Below are 20,642 nucleotides of genomic sequence, written 5' to 3'. Positions count from 1 at the left end.
GCTGCCATGAGCGCAATGCTGTGAGCGAGGGCAGCTCCTCTGCTCCTACACTGCTTCAGCCATTTGCCAACCCTGTTTCTGAAATCGCTGTGAGCTGCTGCTGGGGTGCAGGTGATGCAGGTAATGCAGCCCTGGTATGGAGCTGGATAGAGAATTGCATCTTTGTGGCCGTGCTGGGCAGGTTGTTACCTTCTGCAAAGCTGCTGGGGTGCAGTGGCCAGCGGCGACTGCTGTGCACTAGCCAGCCTCCCTGACGGCCCTTTGTCTCCCCACAGCTGCTGTTTCAGGAGACCAACCCCGGCGTGCGGTACCAGTACACCATCCAGCGCCCAGCCGACAGCGAGAACGAGATCGAGCAGGCAGAATTCCTCTGGCGCTTTGGCTCCTGGACCACATGCACTGCCACATGCGGCACTGGTGAGTGCGGCTCCAGTGGGACCTCGGGTCTTGGTGGCCCGCCGTGGAGGAGTGGAGCAGGCAGAGCATCCTCGTACTGTGGGGATGCCTTAGAAATTCCTAGGTCTTTGGTTTCAGGAGGTCTTGGGGAGGGGGAGGTGGCATCTGCTGAGGTCACCGCTCTCCAGAGCCCCGCTGTGTTCGCCCACCGGACCCCAGGCTTTATCAGCACTTGCTCCTTGCTCGGTGTCCTGTTACTGCCGGGTGTTCCTTGGCGACAGGGGGATGGAGACAAAAGGGCTTCAGAGAAATCCAGGGAGTGTTGAAGGGCCAGTCTCCCATCTGGCTGGGCCTCTCCAGGGGGGATTGTTTCCAGGGTTTTATGGAGAGCACATGGGAGGGTGCGTGGTGCCCATGCTTTCCCTGCTCCCACCCCAGTGCATCCCAGGGCTGGGCATCCTGGGGCAGCTTTTGGGGCAGCTGATGGAGGCGGACGATTCAGGCACGTTGCAAGGGGGGAGGCTGGGACCAGTGAGTGCTTCCTGGAGAGCAGCTGCCACTGGAAAGAAAGGGAATTCAAGGACACTTATACTTTCTCAGTGGTTCAGAGTGCCAGGAGAGGTTTCCTGCCTGTTCCTGAGAAACAGGTGTGGATTCCTGCTTGCAGCAGGAGCTGGCAGGTCATTTTTCATACATTTACACTGAGAGCTCTTCGCTGTGGGTTTGCAGGGGCCCTGCAGCATGGGGAGTTGAGGGGGACGGGAGCTGAGGGCACTCGCTTTTGTTTAAAACCAGCTTTCCTTTGCAAGGTTTGAGTAGTTGGCTTCCAGGATGGAAAGGAAATACAGAGGCACATCAGGCAGGAGCCAGGTGAGGATGCTTATCCCATCTGGCCACGAGCAATCGGCTGGAGGAGGGTTGAGCCCCTCTCCCTGGGCTGGATGATGGAGTGTGCAGTGACACCGATTTGGGAGAGCTCAGGCTGAGCCTCTTCTGTGGGGGCTGGCTCCAGCCCTGCCGGCCCCATCGGCTCCCAAGTGCTAGAGCCAGGGCACAGCTCAGCAGCTTCAGCAGGGTTCTATCAATCTCAGCTGATGGCAGTGGTTAATATTTACAGCTCTTCCAAGTCACAGGTCAAGTATGTGTTGCAAAAGGGAGGACAAAAACAGGCAGCGAGGCAGCAGTGAGGTCATCCTTTAAAATGTCACCCCATGAATGCTGCAGGCTGGGCCACAAGGCTTTGCCGGGTGATTTACCCGTGAGCTGCGGCTGGGGCAGAAGGCTGCCAAAGAGAGCCGTGCTGCTGGCGGCTGGTTCCCCTTCGGCCACAGCCCCCCTGAAAGCCTCAGCATGCATGCACACACATGTGCACACATACTCCGGTGCCTGGATGGTGGTGCCAGGACAGTGTGCCCACCGTTGGCTGCAGCATCTCCACCACTGGCCATCCTGCCCTACGTGTGCTCCTCTGCGTGGTTTTGGCAGCCCCAAACATCACAGTGCACCCTGTGCTGTGGCTGCAGAGGCTTTTTGTAAGGTTAGAGGTGGGGAAAGGCTTTTCCCCCAGCCAAGTGGCCTCTCCGGCAGCGGGATGTTTTCTGCAAAGCCTCTACTGGCTGCATCACTATCAAATCCCATTAGGCAGCTTGTGGAACGGCATTTTTTTGCATCTCCTTCATCTCGCTGCTCACTATAAAAGCTAAAGGATACTAAAGGTTTTACTCCAGAGACTTTTGCTCAGCAGCTCTCCCAGCATAACTCATCCATCAGTGCCCCTTGCATTGCTTGTGACCAGAGGCCACCAGGACCAAGCTGGAGTTGTAGAAATCTATCAGCAGGAGCCAGCAGAAGGGTGGAGATATTCCTGCTTTTAACCTGCCTTGTCTCTGTGAACCGCTTGGTGCAGAGACAGAGCACCGAGAGGGCACACGGAGATGTCCCACGGAGTTTGCGAGGTTCTGACGGTCCTGGACATGGTTGTCCTCACCTTGCCTTCTGTGGAAACCCTCGCTATTCCTTAGGTATTTCCTGGCATCCCTAAGCGCTGGCAGAACAGGTGTAATTTGGTGGGTGTTTTCTAAGGGAGTACAAGGTTTGTCAACTCTCTCTGCTATCTGTTTTTAGCTTTCTGCGTGAGCATCCCTGGATTTGGTCTCTGGGCAGGAGCTGAGGTTGCCTTGTGCTGGACAGACACTGTGTCCTGACAGCCCCAGGGAGGGGCTTTGGCTGGGGTCTGCTGCTCGTAATGCCGGGGAGCCTGTGTCCTGGCTGGACCGGTGTTGCTTGCATCCATCCATCCATCCAGTCCCAGGTGTCCCTGCTTTGCAGCTGCATACCCAGAGTCATTTTCCAGCCCAGCTGAGCTCTGGAGGTCTCATCACACGGGTGATGGCCAGGTGTCCAGCTCTGCTTTTCCCACCCAGGTATGCTGGGAGCACTGGTGCTGTTGGGCTCCATGAGGGCATCAGTAGTACCTCAGCAGGCTCTCAGCTTCCAGTTTCAGCAGTGGTTTTAATTTGTTTGCCCCGGTTTGGGGAGCTCAAGCTTATCTTAGGGCCTCTTGTCACCTAATGGCAGAGGATGCTCGGTGGTTCACTTTGATTTTCATCTCGAGCCAAGCCCTTGCTGGTGTCCACAGGGGTGCAGCGGCAGATCGTGCACTGCGTGGAGAAGTTGGCTGGCATTGTGGAGGAGAGGTACTGCGATGCGCTCACCCGCCCTGATGACCAGCAGAGGACATGCAGCGAGGAGCCCTGCCCGGCCAGGTCTGCCAGCTTTCCCCTCGCTGCTCCTCAGCAAAGCTTTAACGTCCAAACTGCCCGAAGGGAGCGAGCAGAGCTGGGGGAACCTCACTCGCGGCCATGCCCGGATTGCACCAGGATGTGTGCAGCTATTTGCAGCCCAGGGTTTGCTCCCCTCGTCTCCCTCATGCTTGAGAATGGGTCCTAGACCCTGCGCTGGTCTGAGCAAACCCCTGTGGCTGCCTGACCACCACAGCGTGGTGTTTGTGTGCCAACTACGAGCTGCACAGGAGGGCACCATCCTGGGCCAGGAGCCCCCCTCTGCCTCGGTGCAAATAACCATCCCCAGCACAACGTGAGCACGAACCCACCCCTGCCCCTCGGTCCGGGCACCCTGACCTTGGGCTGGAGCACAAGCCGCACTTGGGATCCTAATTCCCCCAAGCCCCGCAGATGGTTACGGGCTGCTGAAGCCTGTGTGCATCTCGTGTACATCTGCTGGCCCTGGGCAGCCCTCGGCGGTGGCTGAAACCCACCACCCTGCAGTGCTCGGTGTGGAGGGCGCGGGACAGCCCGGCTCGTGCTCCGGCTGAGACTTTTTTTCCTCTTTCACATTTCCGCAGGTGGTGGGTCGGTGAATGGCAGAAATGCTCGGCCACCTGCGGCCACTCGGGGCTGATGAAGAGGACGGTGCTCTGCATCCAGAGCGTGGGGCTGGACGAGCAGAGAGCCTTGCAGCAAGCAGACTGCCAGCATCTCTCCAAGCCAGATGCCACCGCGCCCTGTCACCGGGACATCCCCTGTCCCTCCCAGTGGGCTGTGGGGAACTGGTCTGAGGTGAGAAGGAGAATCGGGGAGGTCCCGGTGTCTTGCAAAGCTGGCAGGAGCTGGGGACAAATTCCCCCCCAGACATCCTCAGCCTGCCCAAGAGTGCTTACAAGGAAAATTCATGGATGTGTTTCTGTGGGCTCATGTAACACCAGCTCACACGGACGGGAATTTCATTGCACGCGGAGGTCTCGGAGTGAGGAAGGAGCACCAGGCTGTTTGCCTCTGCCCCATCTTCTCTTGAACCTTGCTGCTCCCTCAATCAGGGTGACAGCCATGCTCCACGCTGGGTGCAAGGAGGGCAGAAATGAGAGGCTTTCAACCCTTCAGTGTATTTCCAGAGCACCCCAAGCCTTCCCCTTTATTTTGGCAGAAGCCTTGAAAATCATTCTTGCCTGTTGAGGCAAGGCACAGGGGGCAAGCTGGGGTCTGGGTGCACCGTGCTTGTGTGTGTGCTGTCCCGTGGGCATCTGCTCCCCAGCAGCGAAGCTGCCCCATCGCTGCTGCAGAGCTGGGGTGGGCAGAGACAGAGACCCCCTCAGCGATAATGCCCTGAGGGGAGCATCACAAGTTTTTCAACATTTTTTTTAAAAGAGAGGGAAAGACCAAAAAACACCCATGTATCAAAGGCTGTGGTCTGTGGACACCCTGTGTAGCCTTTATTTTTGTATTTCTGCGGATCAGCTTAACCACAGGTTGAGGGTTTTAACCAGAAAATTATAGCCCCTAATTTGAGCAGCGGTTTCAGTGTTCAGTGTGAAGACAAATATCGGGAGAGAAACGAGAGAGCCTGGGAACTGCGCTCGTTGCTAAGAAACAAACGGAATAAAAATGCGAACAGAAAATTTGAAGGCTAAATGAGAGCTATTTAGAAATATTTTTCTAGGGGCCCACAAAAGCCACAATTGCAGGGCTGAGAAAGGCGGCCGCAACAGTTTAAAGGGAAAAATCACGGATTGCCTGTGGGTCTGGGCTGTGCACAGAGCCAGCACAAGCCGGCACAGTCGTCCCTTGTGGTATTGACATCTGCTGATCTGGGAACCCAGGATTTCGAGATTTCGAGATGTCTGTAATTTTTCTGTCCTTCTTTCACTTAAAGCGAGAGCCACCAGTAAGCAGAGAAAGTGGGGGGGGCTCAGAAGTTTCCCAGAAATGTGGTCTTTCTATCCAGCAGTAATAATAGGGGGTCACTGTATTTTTTTTTGTGCCTGCAGACCCTCGGCAAGGCAGCAGGTACGTGCTGGGCAGCCCGCCAAGCCGGGGGGGTGGTTTGCAGTTTGGGTAGCCCAGAAAAGTGCTTAAAGACTGGGACATAGCACCTTCAGAGGGACCCTAAAGCGATGTATATCCAGCTTTGTGGACTTAGCCAAGAAGTATTGTTTGTTGTCCATTAATACACGAACAGGAGCATCTGTCTGCTGTCAGGAGCACATCCTGCTGCGCTGCCTGCTGTGATGCCTCCTGCAGTCCTGTGCTTGATGTGGAACCCTCCTGCAAGCTCTGGGTGTTCCTCCAAGAGGCTCCTAACAGCCAGCGGCTCTTACCTGTGTCCCAGAGGCTTTCCTGATAACCCAGCCTTGGCAAACAAACCCCTTCCTTCCCCCTGCAAGAGCTGCAATACCTGGAACTTACCTCCTGGATGGACCTGGAGGCATTTGCTGAAACATTTTAGCTTAAGATGCACGCAGTGGGAATTGTCTGTTTTCCCTGATTTGGCAGTGCCATCCCAGTAGGGAGAAGCAGCTTGCTTGCACCCCTTTGCAGATGCTAATGTGTGGTAACATTTATTTCAGCAGCATCTCGTAGCTGGTGGAAATGCCTGGAGGTGGCCATGCCGTGTTACGGACTGTCCCTTCTGCCAGGCATAGTCCCCAGGGTCGTTTCTGCCCCTGCCTGGCATTGCACAGGAGACACAGAGCTGGGCCAGCCCTGGCACGGCATGGCACAGGGATCCTGGCTGCTGGGTCAGCATCTCCTCCGGGCAGCCCCTGCCTGGGGGGAGGCGTCCCACCGGGTGGGCACCCACCCAGGAGCCCACCAGGCCTGGCACGGGGAGCAGGGCACATCCCCACCAGGCACCTGGACCTCACGAGGGCTGAGCAAAGATGAGAAAGGCTCAAAATACAAGAGTACATCTTGTCTGAAGAGCACACCTTCCATCCAGCCCAGCAGCTCTGCCTCTCCACGTCAACCTCTTAATTTCCACATGCTGCTGGCTGTGCCTCGAAGCCGTGCCTCAGCCCAACTGTTTCCATCCGGGTAGCTGGGATTTCAGCAGAAAACCCCTCCGCTGGGTTTGTTTGCCTTGTGGACCGTTTGTTCTCCTTGGCTGGCTTGAGTGAGCCGCTTTGATGTACATGACTAATGCTCTGTGCATCTGTCACCGCAAACTGCAGCGGCCTGTGGCTTGTGCAGCCCACATGTGATGTTTTACTTATCCAGCAGAAAATTTTGCTGCCGTTCTTTCCAGCTTGTAGGTTTCTTTTATACTGAACAATCTCAAAGAGACCATTATGGTGGAGGAGGGGGTGTCCTCAACAAAGCTCCTTGTTGACCCTTGCTTTTTCCTTACTAGGACAACACCCATGTTGTTATCCCCTGCTTCAAAAAATTCTGTTCTAGAAGAAGAGATGTAATTCATGGCAATAGGTCACAGAAAAGACCTATTAGATCATTTTACGCAATGCCTTTCACAATGTCCATCTCCCAGGGAAATTGTTTCTGGCTGGAGTGCAGGTCAAGGATCACCCTGAGCACAGTGCCCTGCACTGGGACGGGCTCTAACAGCCCCAGAGGTAGATTTGGCCAGGAATAGCACTTCTTACTGGTGTGACCGGTACCCTGTGCTCCTGACTCCTGGTACAGGACCCTGTGCTGCAGGTGGGACTGGCACAGGAGACGTCTCGGGACCTAGGTGGGTGGTGGGAGCATGGCAGAGCAATGTGGAGCACCTTCTCCTTGTGCCTGTAGCATCATGGTGCATGGGATGGTTGAGCACCTGCTTCAGTATCTCAGAGGGGAGCACTGGAGAGGGGCACGGGCACTGCTGCCAGCCCCTTCCCTGCTCCTCCTGCTGCACCTGCATCACCTGTGCTCCCATCCCTGACGTTTACATCTCTCTTCCTTTCCCAGTGCTCGGCAACGTGTGGAAATGGGACACAGAGGCGCCCTGTTTACTGCAGCAACAGCACTGGAGCTGCTTGTGACCCTGCAGAAAGACCCAGCTCGGAAACTATTTGCTCCTTGCCACAGTGCCAGAAGAAATTAGACAATGCCAACGTGGACTGGTCTGGCAGTGGGTCTTCCAGCAGAGAGATATTTAATGAAATCGATTACATGCCCAGCAACCACATTGCTAAATTTAACCCTTTGATTCCAAATATTCCAGAGTCCAATGACGTCAATATCATCACTGAGGAGGACTTCTCAGCCAGAAAGGGAAATGTTTTTGTTGACGACTTTTACTATGATTATAATTTTATCAACTTCCATGAGGATCTGTCTTACTACCCCTTCACAGAGAAAGAGACCAAAGGCGAGGATCCTAAGCCAGAGCTGAGCATCAATGATGTGGAGGGGTCCCGTGAGATGCCTGCTGATGTCCTGCACTCCATCAAGCTGGGAGGAGGAGCAAGCGAGGACCATCTGGTGACCAACAAAGTGACCACTTCTGTTCCTGGGCATGGCAAAGGAGAGATGGAACCTGGGGGTTTAGCCATGAATGATCTCCTGAGTATGGTACCTGTGGATGCAGGAACAGCTGCTCCCAAGTATGCCATCCCTGACTTCATGGGTGAGGAGGCGGACGCCACACTTTTGTCCCGCTCTGAGGACCACCCACCCACCCAGAGCACCTCGAGTCACAACTCTGCAAACAGCCATGACCACCCACACCCAGATGAACCCCAGGGAGCCGTGCCAATGAGGACTGGTCCTGAGCAGGATGCTCCAGCCCATGGCCTCGCTCCCTGGGCCCCTTACCCAGCTGATCCCTCCCCACCGGTGCCCACTGGCAGGGGCAGCACTGGCGCAGACACATCTGACCATCTGGGAGAGCCAGGGAGCAGCGGTGAGGGGCATGTGAGCACAGAGGGGCTGGGTAACGCTGGTGGTGAGGCCCCTGACGTGGCCAGCTCTGCGGGGAGAGGCCATGAAGACTCAAGGGAAATGGACCTTGTCATCACCAGTAACGCTAACAGTGCTGCCCCTGAGAGCAAGGAGCAGGAATGGTGGGCAGAAATGCCGGAGGGGATGGCGGGCATGCACACAGCACCAGCAGCTGATGACCAAGCCCATGGGACAGAGGGGGCAGATCTTTCCTTCCCCACCCCACAAGGACCAGGGTGGGAGATGGGAAGGGGCACCCATCCCGCTGTGAGTCTCTATCCCATGGGTGCTGACGGGGACTCCGTAGGACAAGCAGGGCACCAGCCAGAGCTCCATACCCCAACGTCCCTGACCTTGGCTCCCTTGGTGGCCACTACAGCCTTTGCAGCGGCAGTGTCCTTGTCCCCTGCCGTGCCCAGGCCAGCCACCCAGCTTACCTCCAGCAGCTTCACTCAGCAAGATACCCCAGCACCAGCCATGCCCATGACCCCGGCTCACAGCCCTCTCGCACACCCAGCAGGAGCATCACCCTCTGAGGAACCCTCAGCATGGTGGTCCATGGGGGTGTCCCACCACCCAGAGCTGGCATCGCCCCATGCAGAGCTGACCTTCCACGGAACCCCACTCAGCAGCACTGTGGCAGGGGACCACTCGTCATGGGCAACCCCAGGGATACCTGCTTTCAGTGATGGGGACCACAAATTATCTCAGCCCACCCCTGCCTCCCCGCTGCTCTGGGAGAAGAAAAAGATGGAGAAGGAGGAGCCTTCACTTCCGCCATTCATCAGCATGGCAGCCACTGCGATGCCCAGCTGGGAGGTTGGGAACTGGAGCGAGGTACGTGTTGAGTCCCATTAAAAGTGTGACGTGGCCAGTACAGAGGTGAGAGACTGGTCCATCTGCTGGCTGGTCTCTGGGACATTGCTCTTTGTGTGCAGAAGACATGCATGGCAATTTTGAGCGGCACAGGTATTTTGGCTGAATGCTGAAAGCCCCCAGCTCTGTGGGGTGGAGCAGGCAGGCAGCCCACCGCACCACAGGCCACCATAGCCAGGAGCTGCTGCCTGGCGCGAATCAGATGCCCATGCCCCGCTGTCACTCCATCCTGTCCCGCTCCCTCTGGCACCAGCCATGGTGGCAGCGCCTTGTGCTCTGCAATGCTCAGCCCCAGAAAGGCACAATTCTGAGCTGCCCTGGCATGCCTCCCTGCTCCAGGAGGGCTGGTGCCCCCGTGCCTGGCGTTCCCCGGCTCTGCAGGGAGCCTCCTGGGGCAGCGGGTGCTCGAGCAGCAGTGGCAATACCCGACAGGCAGGGAAGCGTGCTTCCCACCCGGATCCCCGTCCGCTCTGGAGGAGCAGGCAAGCGTGGAGCACCCACGCTGGGACTGGGCACCCAGGGAGGCCAACCCTGGCACAGGAGCAAGCTCCTGCCATTGTACAGGAGAGAGTATCTTAAAACCCACCATGAGAAGACAGAAATGTAAATGTCAAGTGTAAGGTGCATCAAGGCTGCAAATTGCCAAAGGGACGGGGCTGTGCTGAGTGCAGTGGATAGGGCATTACTGGCAATTATCAGCTCTCCTCTCACTGCCCAGCTGTCCCAGGGCTGCTCTCTGCAGAGCGTTTGCAGTGACAGACAGCCACTGCAGGTCAGGCATTGGGAGCATTGGGGCAGCAGGGGCACTGGAGGCACTGGGGGACAGCCCCACGGGGGCCAGTGGGAGAGGAGTGGAGCAGGAGTCTGCCTTGTGTGTTGCAGTGCTCAGCCACCTGCGGCGTGGGTGCGATCTGGAGGACCGTGCGCTGCAGCACCGGCAGTGACGACGGCTGTGCCACTGCCAACAAACCCGTCCCTGCTCGGCGGTGTTCCCTCAGACCGTGTTCGTCGTGGCGCGTGGGGAACTGGAGCAAGGTAAACAGGCATGCAGCTGGTACAGAGTCCTGGAAAATCCACAGGAAAATGAAGGCAGGTGGTGCCTGCACTGGGACTGGCACAGTACCTGCTCTCGGGCCGTGCTCTTCCCCCATGGCTCCCAAAGGCAGAGGTTAAAGATCTGCATTTGCCACAGAGTTTAAATACTTCATCCCGCAATAATCCTTCTATTTTTCCTGCTCGTGGGCTGGTTAGAAAGCCAGTAATTTGCAAAAGCTGAACAAAGAGTGGTTGTTCAGTGGTTTGAAAGTCTCGGGCCGTTCTGCACTACAGTGTTTGCAGCTGGGTTGGGTGAATCCAGTAGGTTCAATGGCAGGGAACGACCCCCCTTGCGCTGGGTGGCCGCCGTTTCTTGGGATCATCAGGTGTCTCATGCACAAAGACTTTGTTGTCACTACAACTGGAAACCAATTGCTTTCGGAGGGATGGCAGTGACAGGTTCAATGCTGCATGGCATTTTCTCTAGCTTGGCCTGGGGAAAGAGGTGAAAAAAGGTTGAGTATCAACTCAATCCAACCTGAGTCAGATGTGTCTCTGGCGTCACTTCCCGTTGCTGGAGGGATTCCCCCTGCACCAGCCCTTGCTGCCCTTCCCCAGCATGATGCTTGTGTGGTTTCCCAGTGCTCCAGGAGCTGCGGTGGGGGAACGAAGGTTCGGGACGTGCATTGCATCGACACCAGAGACCAGAGGCTCCTACGGCCCTTCCACTGCCAGGCTGTCCTGTACAAACCACCCGTGCAGCTCCCCTGCCAGAGCCTGCCCTGCCTGGACTGGTACACGTCCTCCTGGAGAGAGGTAGGGGCTGCTGGGGACGGGGCTGAGCAGAGGGGCAGCGCTCAGCAGCTGAGCACCGCAGCGGGGCTTCGTCCCTGGCTGGGCAGACGCAGTATGTGTGCTTGCGATGGAGAGTTCCACACCTGCCGTTATTCTTCTGCTCTTTCAGCCAGCACTTGGCATTTGGTCGCCCAGAGCAAATGCTCAGCAGCTGGGCAAGTGCAAGGCCAGGGGTGCTGAGCTGCCCGCAGCCGTAGGCTGTGCTGGACCCCCCCAAGTCATTGCCGGCAGAGGGACAGTGGGCTCAGCCTGCCTCTTCACACGCCTGCAAAATTTAAGCAGATACTTGCGGCGCGTCTGCTGCGTCCTCCTGCTGCTGGGACCCTCCCAGCCAGTTCCAAGCACCGAGAAGGAAACGGCCCGCTAACAGCGGGGGTGGCTGCGGAGCAGTGCTCCGCCGGGGAAGCAGGTTTGGTGCATTTGCAGAGGGGGTTTGCAGCGTCTTTCCTGCAGACGCCAGTGCATGGCATGTCTGCCTTTCTGCGCTGCTGCTGGCTTCCCCTCTCGACGGCTTGTTGTGTCTCGGCAGTGCTCGGAGGCGTGCGGCGGCGGGGAGCAGGAGCGGCTGGTGACTTGCCCGGAGCTGGGCCGTTGTGAGGAGACGGTGCGGCCCAACGCCACCCGACCCTGCAACACCCACCCCTGCACCACCTGGGTGGTGGGCTCCTGGGGAGAGGTGAGTGGGCACGGGTGGGAGCGCGCCGTGCCTCTCGACGGGGCTTTTGAATGAAATGCGAGGAACGGGAGGGAAAACCCAACCCTCAGAACCAAACTGGGGGCTATTGCAATAAAACCCTCCTAGGCTCTGGTGCTGCCGGCACCGCATGGCATCAGGGGGGCGGCTCTGTGGGGCTGGGGGACGGGTGTCCCCCGGCGCTGATGGGGCTGCCCCCCTCCCTCTAGTGCACGGCTCCCTGCGGCGGGGGCATCCAGCGGCGCCAGGTCAAGTGCATCAACACCAAGACGGGGCTGGCCGAGGAGGACAGCAGCCTCTGCGACCACGAGCCCTGGCCTGAGAGCACCCAGAAGTGCAACCCGCAGGACTGCGAGAGCACCGAGTCAGGTAAGCCAGCAGCGCCCTGTGGCCCTCCTGCCTGTCCTGGGAGCTGAACGCTTTGTCTTTAGCGTGGTTACACTCCCCAAGAGTGCGTGCGCGCCGTTTGTGATAAATGCTGCACTTTGAGGACATGGTGATAATTGTGGAGATTGGTGTGCAAACCACCCAGGCTCCCAGTTAAGGACTATTACCTGCAGGGCGAGTGGCTTCTCCATCATCAGCTCCATGCAGCATCTTCCACTGCCATCCTCTCTGTGGTTGGGGACACTTTTCCACCATACAGCACCAGTGACACCCGGGTAGGAGCTGGGGTGTGCGCGGTTTTGCCCCTCGCCGTGGGTCGCAGAGTGATGTGAGGAGGCACAGCGCGGTGCTGCCTCGTGGGCTGTGTGCCAGGGAGGTTTGGATGGCACCGTGCTAGTGGGCATCAGGTGGGTGTGCTGTGCAGTCTGCTTGGACTTCTCAAAGCCGTGCGGTGAAATGAAGTAGAGGCCGTGTAAGAACTCAACCCGTTTCTGGGGCTGGTGACTGGAGGTGTTTTTTCTGGCCAACTTTAGACTCATTCATTTTTCTTCTCCCCACCTTTCACTTCTCAGTCCCACTGGGCAGTCTCGGGGAGGACACCCGCAATGACTGGCCATCCTGAAAGACAAGCTACACTCAATTAATTTTTCCAGGGCAGGTCCTGCCCTGTGCTCTCCCAGCTGGCCGGCAGGACGATGCCGTCCTGCTCCCGGGAAGGGATCCCAGGAAGGGCCGTGCTGCCGGCGGAGCAGCACCCAGGGTGGGACAGGCTGGGTGCCAGGGTGAGCCGGGGGTCTGGGCATGGGGAATAGTGATGGGCACACGGTGCTGCCAGACAGGGAGCTGGTGCTGGCCACAGCAAGGAGAGTGTTGGGGGAGGAAGGACAAACCAATCAGCCTCTAAAAAGTGATGTGTCTGTGAGAAGATGGAGGGGGTGTTTTATACGTGAATTGCATAAGGCTAGTTTGGCTAATCGATAATGAAGTGGGAATGTTATAGCCATCTGTAAATGTCCAGAGCATTTGGCTCTCAAAGGGCTGAGCGTGGTTTGTTACTGTCGGGAATGTGAGCTGGGATGTGCTTGTCAGAGGCAGCGGCATCACCCCGCAAAGGGACTGCCGGCGCCGGCCCGAGTGACTGCACAGGGGTGGCATGGGGCAAAGGGACCTGGTGCAGCAGTGACGTGGCATTTGGGAAAAGGAAGCCAGAAGGAAACATCAAGTGGTTAAATGCTCTGACCACCAGAAAGCTGTTCAGTTATAAAGTCCCAGAACACAAACCTTTTGAAACAAGTCTGGGCTCACCACTAGAAAGTCAGATAAAAGACCAGTTCTCCAGCATCTTTGGTATGTCTGAGCAGACACTTCGGTGCGTCGGTCCCGTTTTAACCTGACCCAGGCAGGCTTCCCACCAGCTTCATTTACCTGCTCCAGCTGCAGCCACGGTGCTTGGCCATGCCACAGGCACTCACTTGGCTTCTGCTCTCACCTTCACTCGGAGAAATACATCCCACGGCACCAGGCAGTTCCCTATAAGCCAAAGATCTGTGGGCTGCAGGGGTTAACAGCACTTAAAAGGAAAAGCAACATAATGAGGGGATTAGATGTCAGTGATATTAGTGTGATAATCATTAATCAGCTTTATCTTTTTAGTGTGTCTGTGTGGGGAAAAAAAAAAAAAAAGCTTTTTTGACTGCCCAGAAAGAAACGTTAGACCCTTAGGGGGCTTCCTGAACAAAGAGAGGGCTGAGAGGGGGGAGCAGGGTGGGCAGGAGGCCCCACAGCTGCTCCCCACCTCCATGCAGGTCCCCCTTTGCAGCCTGGGACTCCCATCCTCATCCTTTCAGCGACCTCTGTTTGTCCTGTACCCAGTTGTGGTCCCTCCAACACCTATCCTGGGCAGCGCAGGAGCACTGGCTTCGATTAACTGGGATATGGAGGCTGTGACCACTGGCCGTCGGGATGCTTGTAGCCACTAAGCCGCTCCTTTTTGCTGGCTGCGCAACTCTCCTGTGTTTGCAAGTCTGTCGGGCAGTTCAATACTTAGGAAATAATTAGTAAGGCTTGCTCAAGAAATGATGTGTGGTTCCGGCTATTTTTGTCTAAAGGGAAAATTTCTGTGCTGGGCTTGGTGATGAGAGCCATGGAGCCAAGGTTGTACCAGAATAACCACTTAGATGTCTAGGAAGCACCCAAATGAATGTTAAAAATCTGGATTAAAAATGACATAAATGCTCTGGCTGTAACCCAGGGTAGGAAACGCCTCTTGGAAATACAAATGTTTCCTGCCAAACCGTGAAGAGGAACAAAACTTGCACATGGCAGGAAATCACAGATGTGTAAATCCACAGGCAGAGGCTCCCAGAAAAGCCATGAATGTAAACTCCAGCCCCTTCCTGTGTTTTAAAGGATCTTTACTGCACAAGATTAATGCAGGCTGGAGTGATTCATGTTTATGTTAGAAGCACAAGGAGCTTCTATCTCCTTGAACAGGAGGTGCACCGAGACCAGCGAAATCATGTGTTTGCCTTTGTGAGCAGTTGTGTTCTTGCGGACACAAAAATGTGAATAACCCCAGTAGAGTTTAAATGTTAAATCCATTATCAGATGAATTTTTAAGAGAGAGAGAACACATTACGCATAACCAAACATCTCACCGGCAGTCAGTTTTCTTCACTTAAAGGAGGTTGGAATTAATTAGAACCAGAATCGTGTTCTGTTGCCAGGTTATAAATTAATTGAAGATTACACAGAGGTTATTTTTAAATATGCCCGTCATTTTACAGCTGCATCCAGCCGCGAGTGGAGAAGATAGGCTTGGCCATGTCCTTAGATGGCTCCCAGGGAGCATTGCAGCCCGTCGGGCACCCAGATACCTCGGTGCGATGTCCCAGCAAGGCTGGGGGCGTTTGTCTCACTCCGTGGTGAGATGAGGAACTCAAATGCAACTCCAGCTCAGGAAAATCTGCACGGGGGCTGAGAGCCATTGCTCTTGCCCATGCTAGCAGCAGCTGGGAAAGCCCTGTGGCATCTTGCTGGTGTCTGGGGGGGCGAGGGGGACATCGCTGTCCTCCTGACAGCACAACCTGGGTGACAGGAGCAGGAAGAGCTTTGCTGGACCTCGGGCAGGGCTGCCGGGGAGATAAGAGCAGCCTCTGGCTCAGGAAAGCCCGTTGCTTCCTGATTTCCAGCCGTGCTGAGCTTCGAGCCCCAGCAGTGCTCTCACACCCACGTCAGCCACTCCTGTTACCGGATCATTTCTTGTAAGTCAGAAAGCTGGGAAAAAAACCTCACACCATGTTTATTTCTGTCTTTAAGTACTACACTTTGTTTTCTGTTCATCTTGGAAAGGACCTGGCAGGTCCCACGTGAGAGCTCAGAGAAACCAGCGCCAGTTTATCCAGCCGGTCAAATGGTTTTAAAACACAGAAGCAGCAGTTGCTTTATGTTGGAGGAGGATGCTAACGGGGGGAACCGAGCTGCAGTCACCCCACTGCTGCAAACATCGTGGCTGTGCCTGCACGATGGCTTTTGGCCAGACCCCATCAGCGATGGGTGAACCCAGCCCTGGTCAAGACCAAACATGGGGTGCTCATTGTGGTAAAAGTCACAAAGTTAAGAATTTTCCTCGTGCCTGTTTCTCTTACTGGGTGAGTCTGGGAGTTCTCCAAATTCACCCCAAAGCGGGTGCCGAGCAGGTGATGGTTCTTCGCTCCAGCCAAGGCATCTTAGCAAACAGAGCTGTTCCCCACGGGTGCTCAGGCTGTAAATACCAAAGGAATTAAGGTAAAGCGTTCAGCTGGCCCAAGAACAAATATGTCTAAACCAGCCGTGGGTACAGTTTCCCTGGGAATCAGACAAAGGTTTTCAGCCAGCGGGAAGGGATGGAGTTCAGCCTCGTGTCCTGGGAGCAGCCAGCTCAGGGGACCGTGTTTGGTTGGGCTGTGAGAGGGGCAATGCCTCGGGGGGGGTCCGGGGGCAAAGCCCCCCAGCTCACACCAGGGACATGCTGGGATGAATTCCAGACACCCAGCACCCTCTTCAATTGCTGCCGTCTGTGGTGCTCCAGGCTCATTATCCAGGGTCTGGCTGTATTTCTAGTTGCCTCAAGATTAATTGGCAATTAAGCGTTATATTCCTGCTTGCTTTGACTAGGGAAATGAAATTATTCATGCTTCTGCATGTGGCTGAGTTTGTCTGCGAGGGATACATACTAGAAATAATTGCAGCAGATTCCAATTTTCTCTGTCATTTGAGCATGTAAGTCTGTATTCAAGTGGCAAAACAGGGAGGTGCTGCTGAGCAACTCGTTAAGTGCCCTTTATTTACTGCTAATTAACAACAGGTGTCAATGGAAAAAAAAGGGTGCTTAGGAAAGGATTCCCCTTTTTTATGAAATGTAGGAGAAATGAAAGTTCCACATTTTAGCCTTACAGAGAAACAGGCTTTCGCTGCCACAGGCTGGCAGAGTCTGCTCAGGTGGCCCCATGTGGGTCCTGCCTGCTGGGGGGCTTGATGCAGGTGCCAGGTCCGGGCAGTAACGGTGCTGTGCCTGTCCCCTCCAACGCGCCCCGATGCCAGCCCCAGCCCGCCCACGCCGCCTCTGCACAGCGGCTCCCATGAAAACCTGGGCAACAGGAGACAAAACTGTAATAACTGTCAGGCAGGCGGAGCAGGAGAGGCACATTTCCTCGCCGTGATGAGAGCAGTAGCGTGTCCTTATCGCAGTGCTGCACGCTTTTTGTGTAATGACCTTGGTGTGACCAGTGGTGGTGGGAGATGCTTCTCCTCCCTCCTTGGCAACTGCTGAGCAGATTCAAGTTTTAGAAAGCATAAATCCCAACAGACCTCAAACAGCCAGTGCAAGAAGTTAGGAGAGTGCAAGAATCTGCTTTTCTTCTGCCTTGGGCACAGCTGTGAAGGCACGGGGCACCCTGTGCTGGCACCCAAGGGACCTGGCGGCTGCAGCCCAGAGTGCTCTGCCAGGAGCCTTTTGCCCAGTCTCTGGTAACAGCCTGGCAGGGAGGAGGCAAAGCCTAATCCATGACACACGATTAACCCTTACTTAACCTTTTGGAAAAATCTCCAGAATACATCAAAAGTATTTTTTCTCTCTGCTGAACATCTTTCTTCTGCATGAAAGACATTGGCCTTGGCCTTGAAGTGCTAAAAACAGAGAAAGCAAGGACAAAAATGAAGAATGGAGCTTTACCCGTGGCTGGAGGAAAAACTGCGCTCAGCCATGGCAGTCACGTTCTTGGGGTGCTGCCTGCAGTCGTTTGCTCTCGGTCTTGAAGCTGTGGAGGGCTCAGCGCTGCTGCCAGGTGCCGTTACCCTGCCTGACCTTCGTGTTGCAGAAGCAGCAAAGGCTCCGGAGATGCGACACAGCTGCCTGCTCAAGCCCCATCGCTTCTTGCAGAGTTGGCTGTGGGAAGCTTTGGACACGGTGTGTTTGAAGTGGGTTTGGATTTTGGAGAGGAAGGCAAGGTCATGGTCAGCGACTCATTTTGGCAGAGGTGGCTTTTTCTCCCCTTCCCTACCCTCATGAGAGGGAATGGGAAGACAGCGTGGAGCATAGGGAGAGTCCTGGCTCTGCCGCGGCTCTTCAGAAATGAGAATTTCTCTCTGTTGGATCCAGGGACTTTAAAAAATGAATAATCACTCTCAACCTCTTAGAGTGCACCAGCATTTTCCTCCCCCTGGTCTGTAATCCGCAGACTGGATGCTCGATGGATGCTCTGTGACAGTGCTGCGCGAGACGTGCCGGGAGCAGCAGGGCTGACACCTGAAAACTGGTGGGGTTTTGTGCTTTTCTCCCAGTTTTCCCAGCTGTGGGCATGTGCCTGTGCAGGCAAGCCTGGCAGGTGAGTGTACAAGGCACGCGTGCTGACCAGCAACCGCAGCTCTAGTGTTGCCTTCGCCAGGGCTCGTTCCCAGGGCAGGACACCGTGGGCCCCGGAGCAGGAGCCTGGGATAATACTTGTTAAATTTGTCCCTGACTCTGAGAGCATCCCAAAGGCCAGAGGTCAGCAGCTTAATTCTCTGGTTTTGCTAGCTCAGCTCTAAGCTCAGCTTTTCCTTGTTTTAACAAAACCTGTTCCAGGAAGTTTATTTTTCCTGAGCATAAAAGTAAATGCTTAGGTCTGTATGGCAGAAGCTTAAGTGAAATTTAAAGCAATTTCCATGCCAACTTAAAAAAAACAACCAAAAAAAGAAAAAAAGTGGGGGTTTTCAGTTTCTAATGTGCTGACTTAGCCTGGATTTTAAAAGCCCTGCTTTAAGCTGTTTCTTTAGACTAAAATTTGGCATAGATTTGAACATTGGAGCATATGGTCAAATGAAGTGTTAGGATTAAATAATAAAAAAAAATATCGTTACTAGAAAAAAAAATAGCAGTAAAAGGATTAAATGAAAATTGGGTCAATTCTGTAGGGACCCATCTCTGAAGAGCTGACAAATTAAGTACTTATTACAGCTTCCCTTGCCCAAGACCAAATTCCGGGGAGGAATCACGAGCTCAGCCAAGATTTTCAGACCTGAGCCTGACCCCGCACACATCCTCGCTGAGACGCCACATCAGAGCGAAGGCCGGCCCGATCTGGGAAAATGGTGAGCGCGCAACAACTCCCATTGACTTCATCTTCTTAAAATGCTCTGGAAACCCGGATCCGTGCGGGGTCTCGTGTAAGGTCAGCAGATTAGTTGCAGCAATGCCTCCAGCCACGGGTGGTGGCTCTTCTCCACCCTCCGTGGAGCCCGTCCCGGCTGATATTCCGTGGTAAGCTCGTACCTTTGCAGATCGTGTGGTGTACAAAGAGAAATAACTCCTGGCAGGAGACCGGTGGGCTTATTTATGCCTGTGTACAGGTAGTGCAGGTACAGGATTTCCCTACCAGCACCCAGGATGTTGACCCATTGGAAAAGGGTCAAAAAAGAGCTAAACCACCATCACCTCTGGTCCTGGAAAGCGACCTTCCAGTGAGAGGCTCCAGAAGCCCAGCCATCACAGCTCTTTCAAGGGAAGGCAGGAGGCAACTTGGTTGTGATCCATAAATAGCTTTCTAAGAAGACCGTTGCGATAAGCAGAGAGCTCGTGAGCAGAAACGAGCCCAGCAAGGCACAGTGGCAGTGTGCTAAAAATACCAAGGCACTCAGCAGGGGTCTGCCTCAGCAGGGCATCCCCCCAGGAGCATCGCCCCGGCTGCAGCGCTGACCCTCCGAAACGCTGGTGACATTCCCGTCCATCCATGCAGTATTTTTAACAGAGTTCTTCTAAACGCTGTGGAGTTTTTACTGCTGTTACATTTGCTCTGTGCAACACAGCGAGTAATTACCTGCCCTGGAGCACGCCAGCCCCGTCCATGCTAGCCAGGAGCCGACGGTGTGTTTTCCATCTCTCCTACCCAATATTGCTTTCGAAACCTGTAAGTCAGACCACCCTGGCTTTCTAAATCCCACGGGAAGCACAGGCTGGGCAGGTGTGGGGGTTACCCAGCGGTCATGCCCCGGTGAAGAGTCAATGATTACCGAGTCCTAAGGTGGAGGAGGGAGAGGTGGCTGAGGTGGGTGTGCTGAGCTGGAGCTGGGCACCAGCTTTTCTCTCGTCATCAGACACCCCAGAGGTGTTCTAGCATCCCTGCTCGAGATATCCCTGTCCTGCAGCATGTGCAAACATGTATTCGTGTGCTCGAGTGTCCCAATGCAAAAGGGCGCTGTGGGTTCAAGAGGATGCTGTGGGGAGCTGCAGGGATGCTCCCGGGAATACCATCCCTGAGACCCCAGTGGAGCATCACACGAGCAACCGCTTCCCTTTTCCCAACCGGCTCTGGTGCAGCGTGGTTGCTCTCATGGTCTGGGGATGTGTGTCACTCCCAGCCCAACCCTCCCTGGGCTTGACAGCGATTTCTTGTCCGCTGTGCTCAACCAGCAGGAAAAATCCCCATCATCTGCCAGCACCCAGGGGGCTGGACCAAACCCCCAGCCTGGGAATGTAATGCAGGGCTGGGATCCGGCGCTGGGTCCCGGTCTGTCGGCAGCTGTTGGATCCAACAGCGCTGGCAGGCAGCAGCTTCTGTGCTAAATGGTTTCTTCTATTGCCAGGCAGAAAGAGTTGTTGCTCGAGAGGAAGGGAGGAAATACCTCTACTGAAATAGAAAATTAATTTTAGATCAGTATAGTGACCTCCTGCCTGATGGGCTGGGGGAGGGGGGAGGGCTGTGATTGAAATCCCAAATGGGGGGAAAAAGTCTCTGTTCAGCATCTGCCGTGGCCTTTGCATTAACGGCTGCGGGTCGGCTCGTCCCCGTGGGAATCGGGCAGCAGCCTTTCCCTGAGCAAAGCCTTTTGTTCGCAGAGGGGAGATGGCGAGGGGCAGTGGTCAGCAAGAGCTCCCTCAGCTCAGTTCCAGTGTTTCCCCAGCAGAAAAGAGTCCTGAGGAAGAGAAAAAAGCACATTTTCTTACCCCGCTTCTGCATCGGGGGGGGGGGGGGGGGGGGGCGGGGACCATAGTGTAATGTAGTGTGTGCTGGGTGAGGGGGGGCCTTGGTAGGATCTGCTTGGTGTGGTCCCAGGCAGAGGGTGTCTGGGGAGAGGCAGGGCAGGGGGACCAGGGTGTCAGCCCCGCGCGTCCACCCTGGGGAGCATCGACTCTGCCCTTTATCAGAGAAGAGCTGTCATTTATTTTAATCAATTGTACGCAAGGTAAGATTAGATAGAGCTGATGT

The 20,642-nt window shown here is 55.3% G+C and overlaps 1 protein-coding gene across 1 annotated transcript in view; it reads left to right on the top strand.

Moving 5' to 3' along the window:
* Nucleotides 1–20,642, top strand: part of ADAMTS7 (ADAM metallopeptidase with thrombospondin type 1 motif 7) — a 50,791-nt gene that overhangs the window by 27,161 nt on the left and 2,988 nt on the right. The window contains exons 16-23 of the mRNA XM_037395381.1: nt 276–417; nt 3,035–3,161; nt 3,761–3,974; nt 7,098–8,909; nt 9,831–9,983; nt 10,626–10,799; nt 11,368–11,514; nt 11,742–11,901. Coding sequence (XP_037251278.1) covers nt 276–417; nt 3,035–3,161; nt 3,761–3,974; nt 7,098–8,909; nt 9,831–9,983; nt 10,626–10,799; nt 11,368–11,514; nt 11,742–11,901 — 2,929 coding nt within the window. The remainder of the gene's footprint in view (nt 1–275; nt 418–3,034; nt 3,162–3,760; nt 3,975–7,097; nt 8,910–9,830; nt 9,984–10,625; nt 10,800–11,367; nt 11,515–11,741; nt 11,902–20,642) is intronic.

This window comes from Falco rusticolus, chromosome 7, assembly GCF_015220075.1.
Source record: "Falco rusticolus isolate bFalRus1 chromosome 7, bFalRus1.pri, whole genome shotgun sequence".
Taxonomy (NCBI): Eukaryota; Metazoa; Chordata; class Aves; order Falconiformes; family Falconidae; genus Falco; species Falco rusticolus.
Note: the sequence above shows the minus strand (reverse complement) of the source record. Positions and strands in the feature narration are given on the sequence as shown.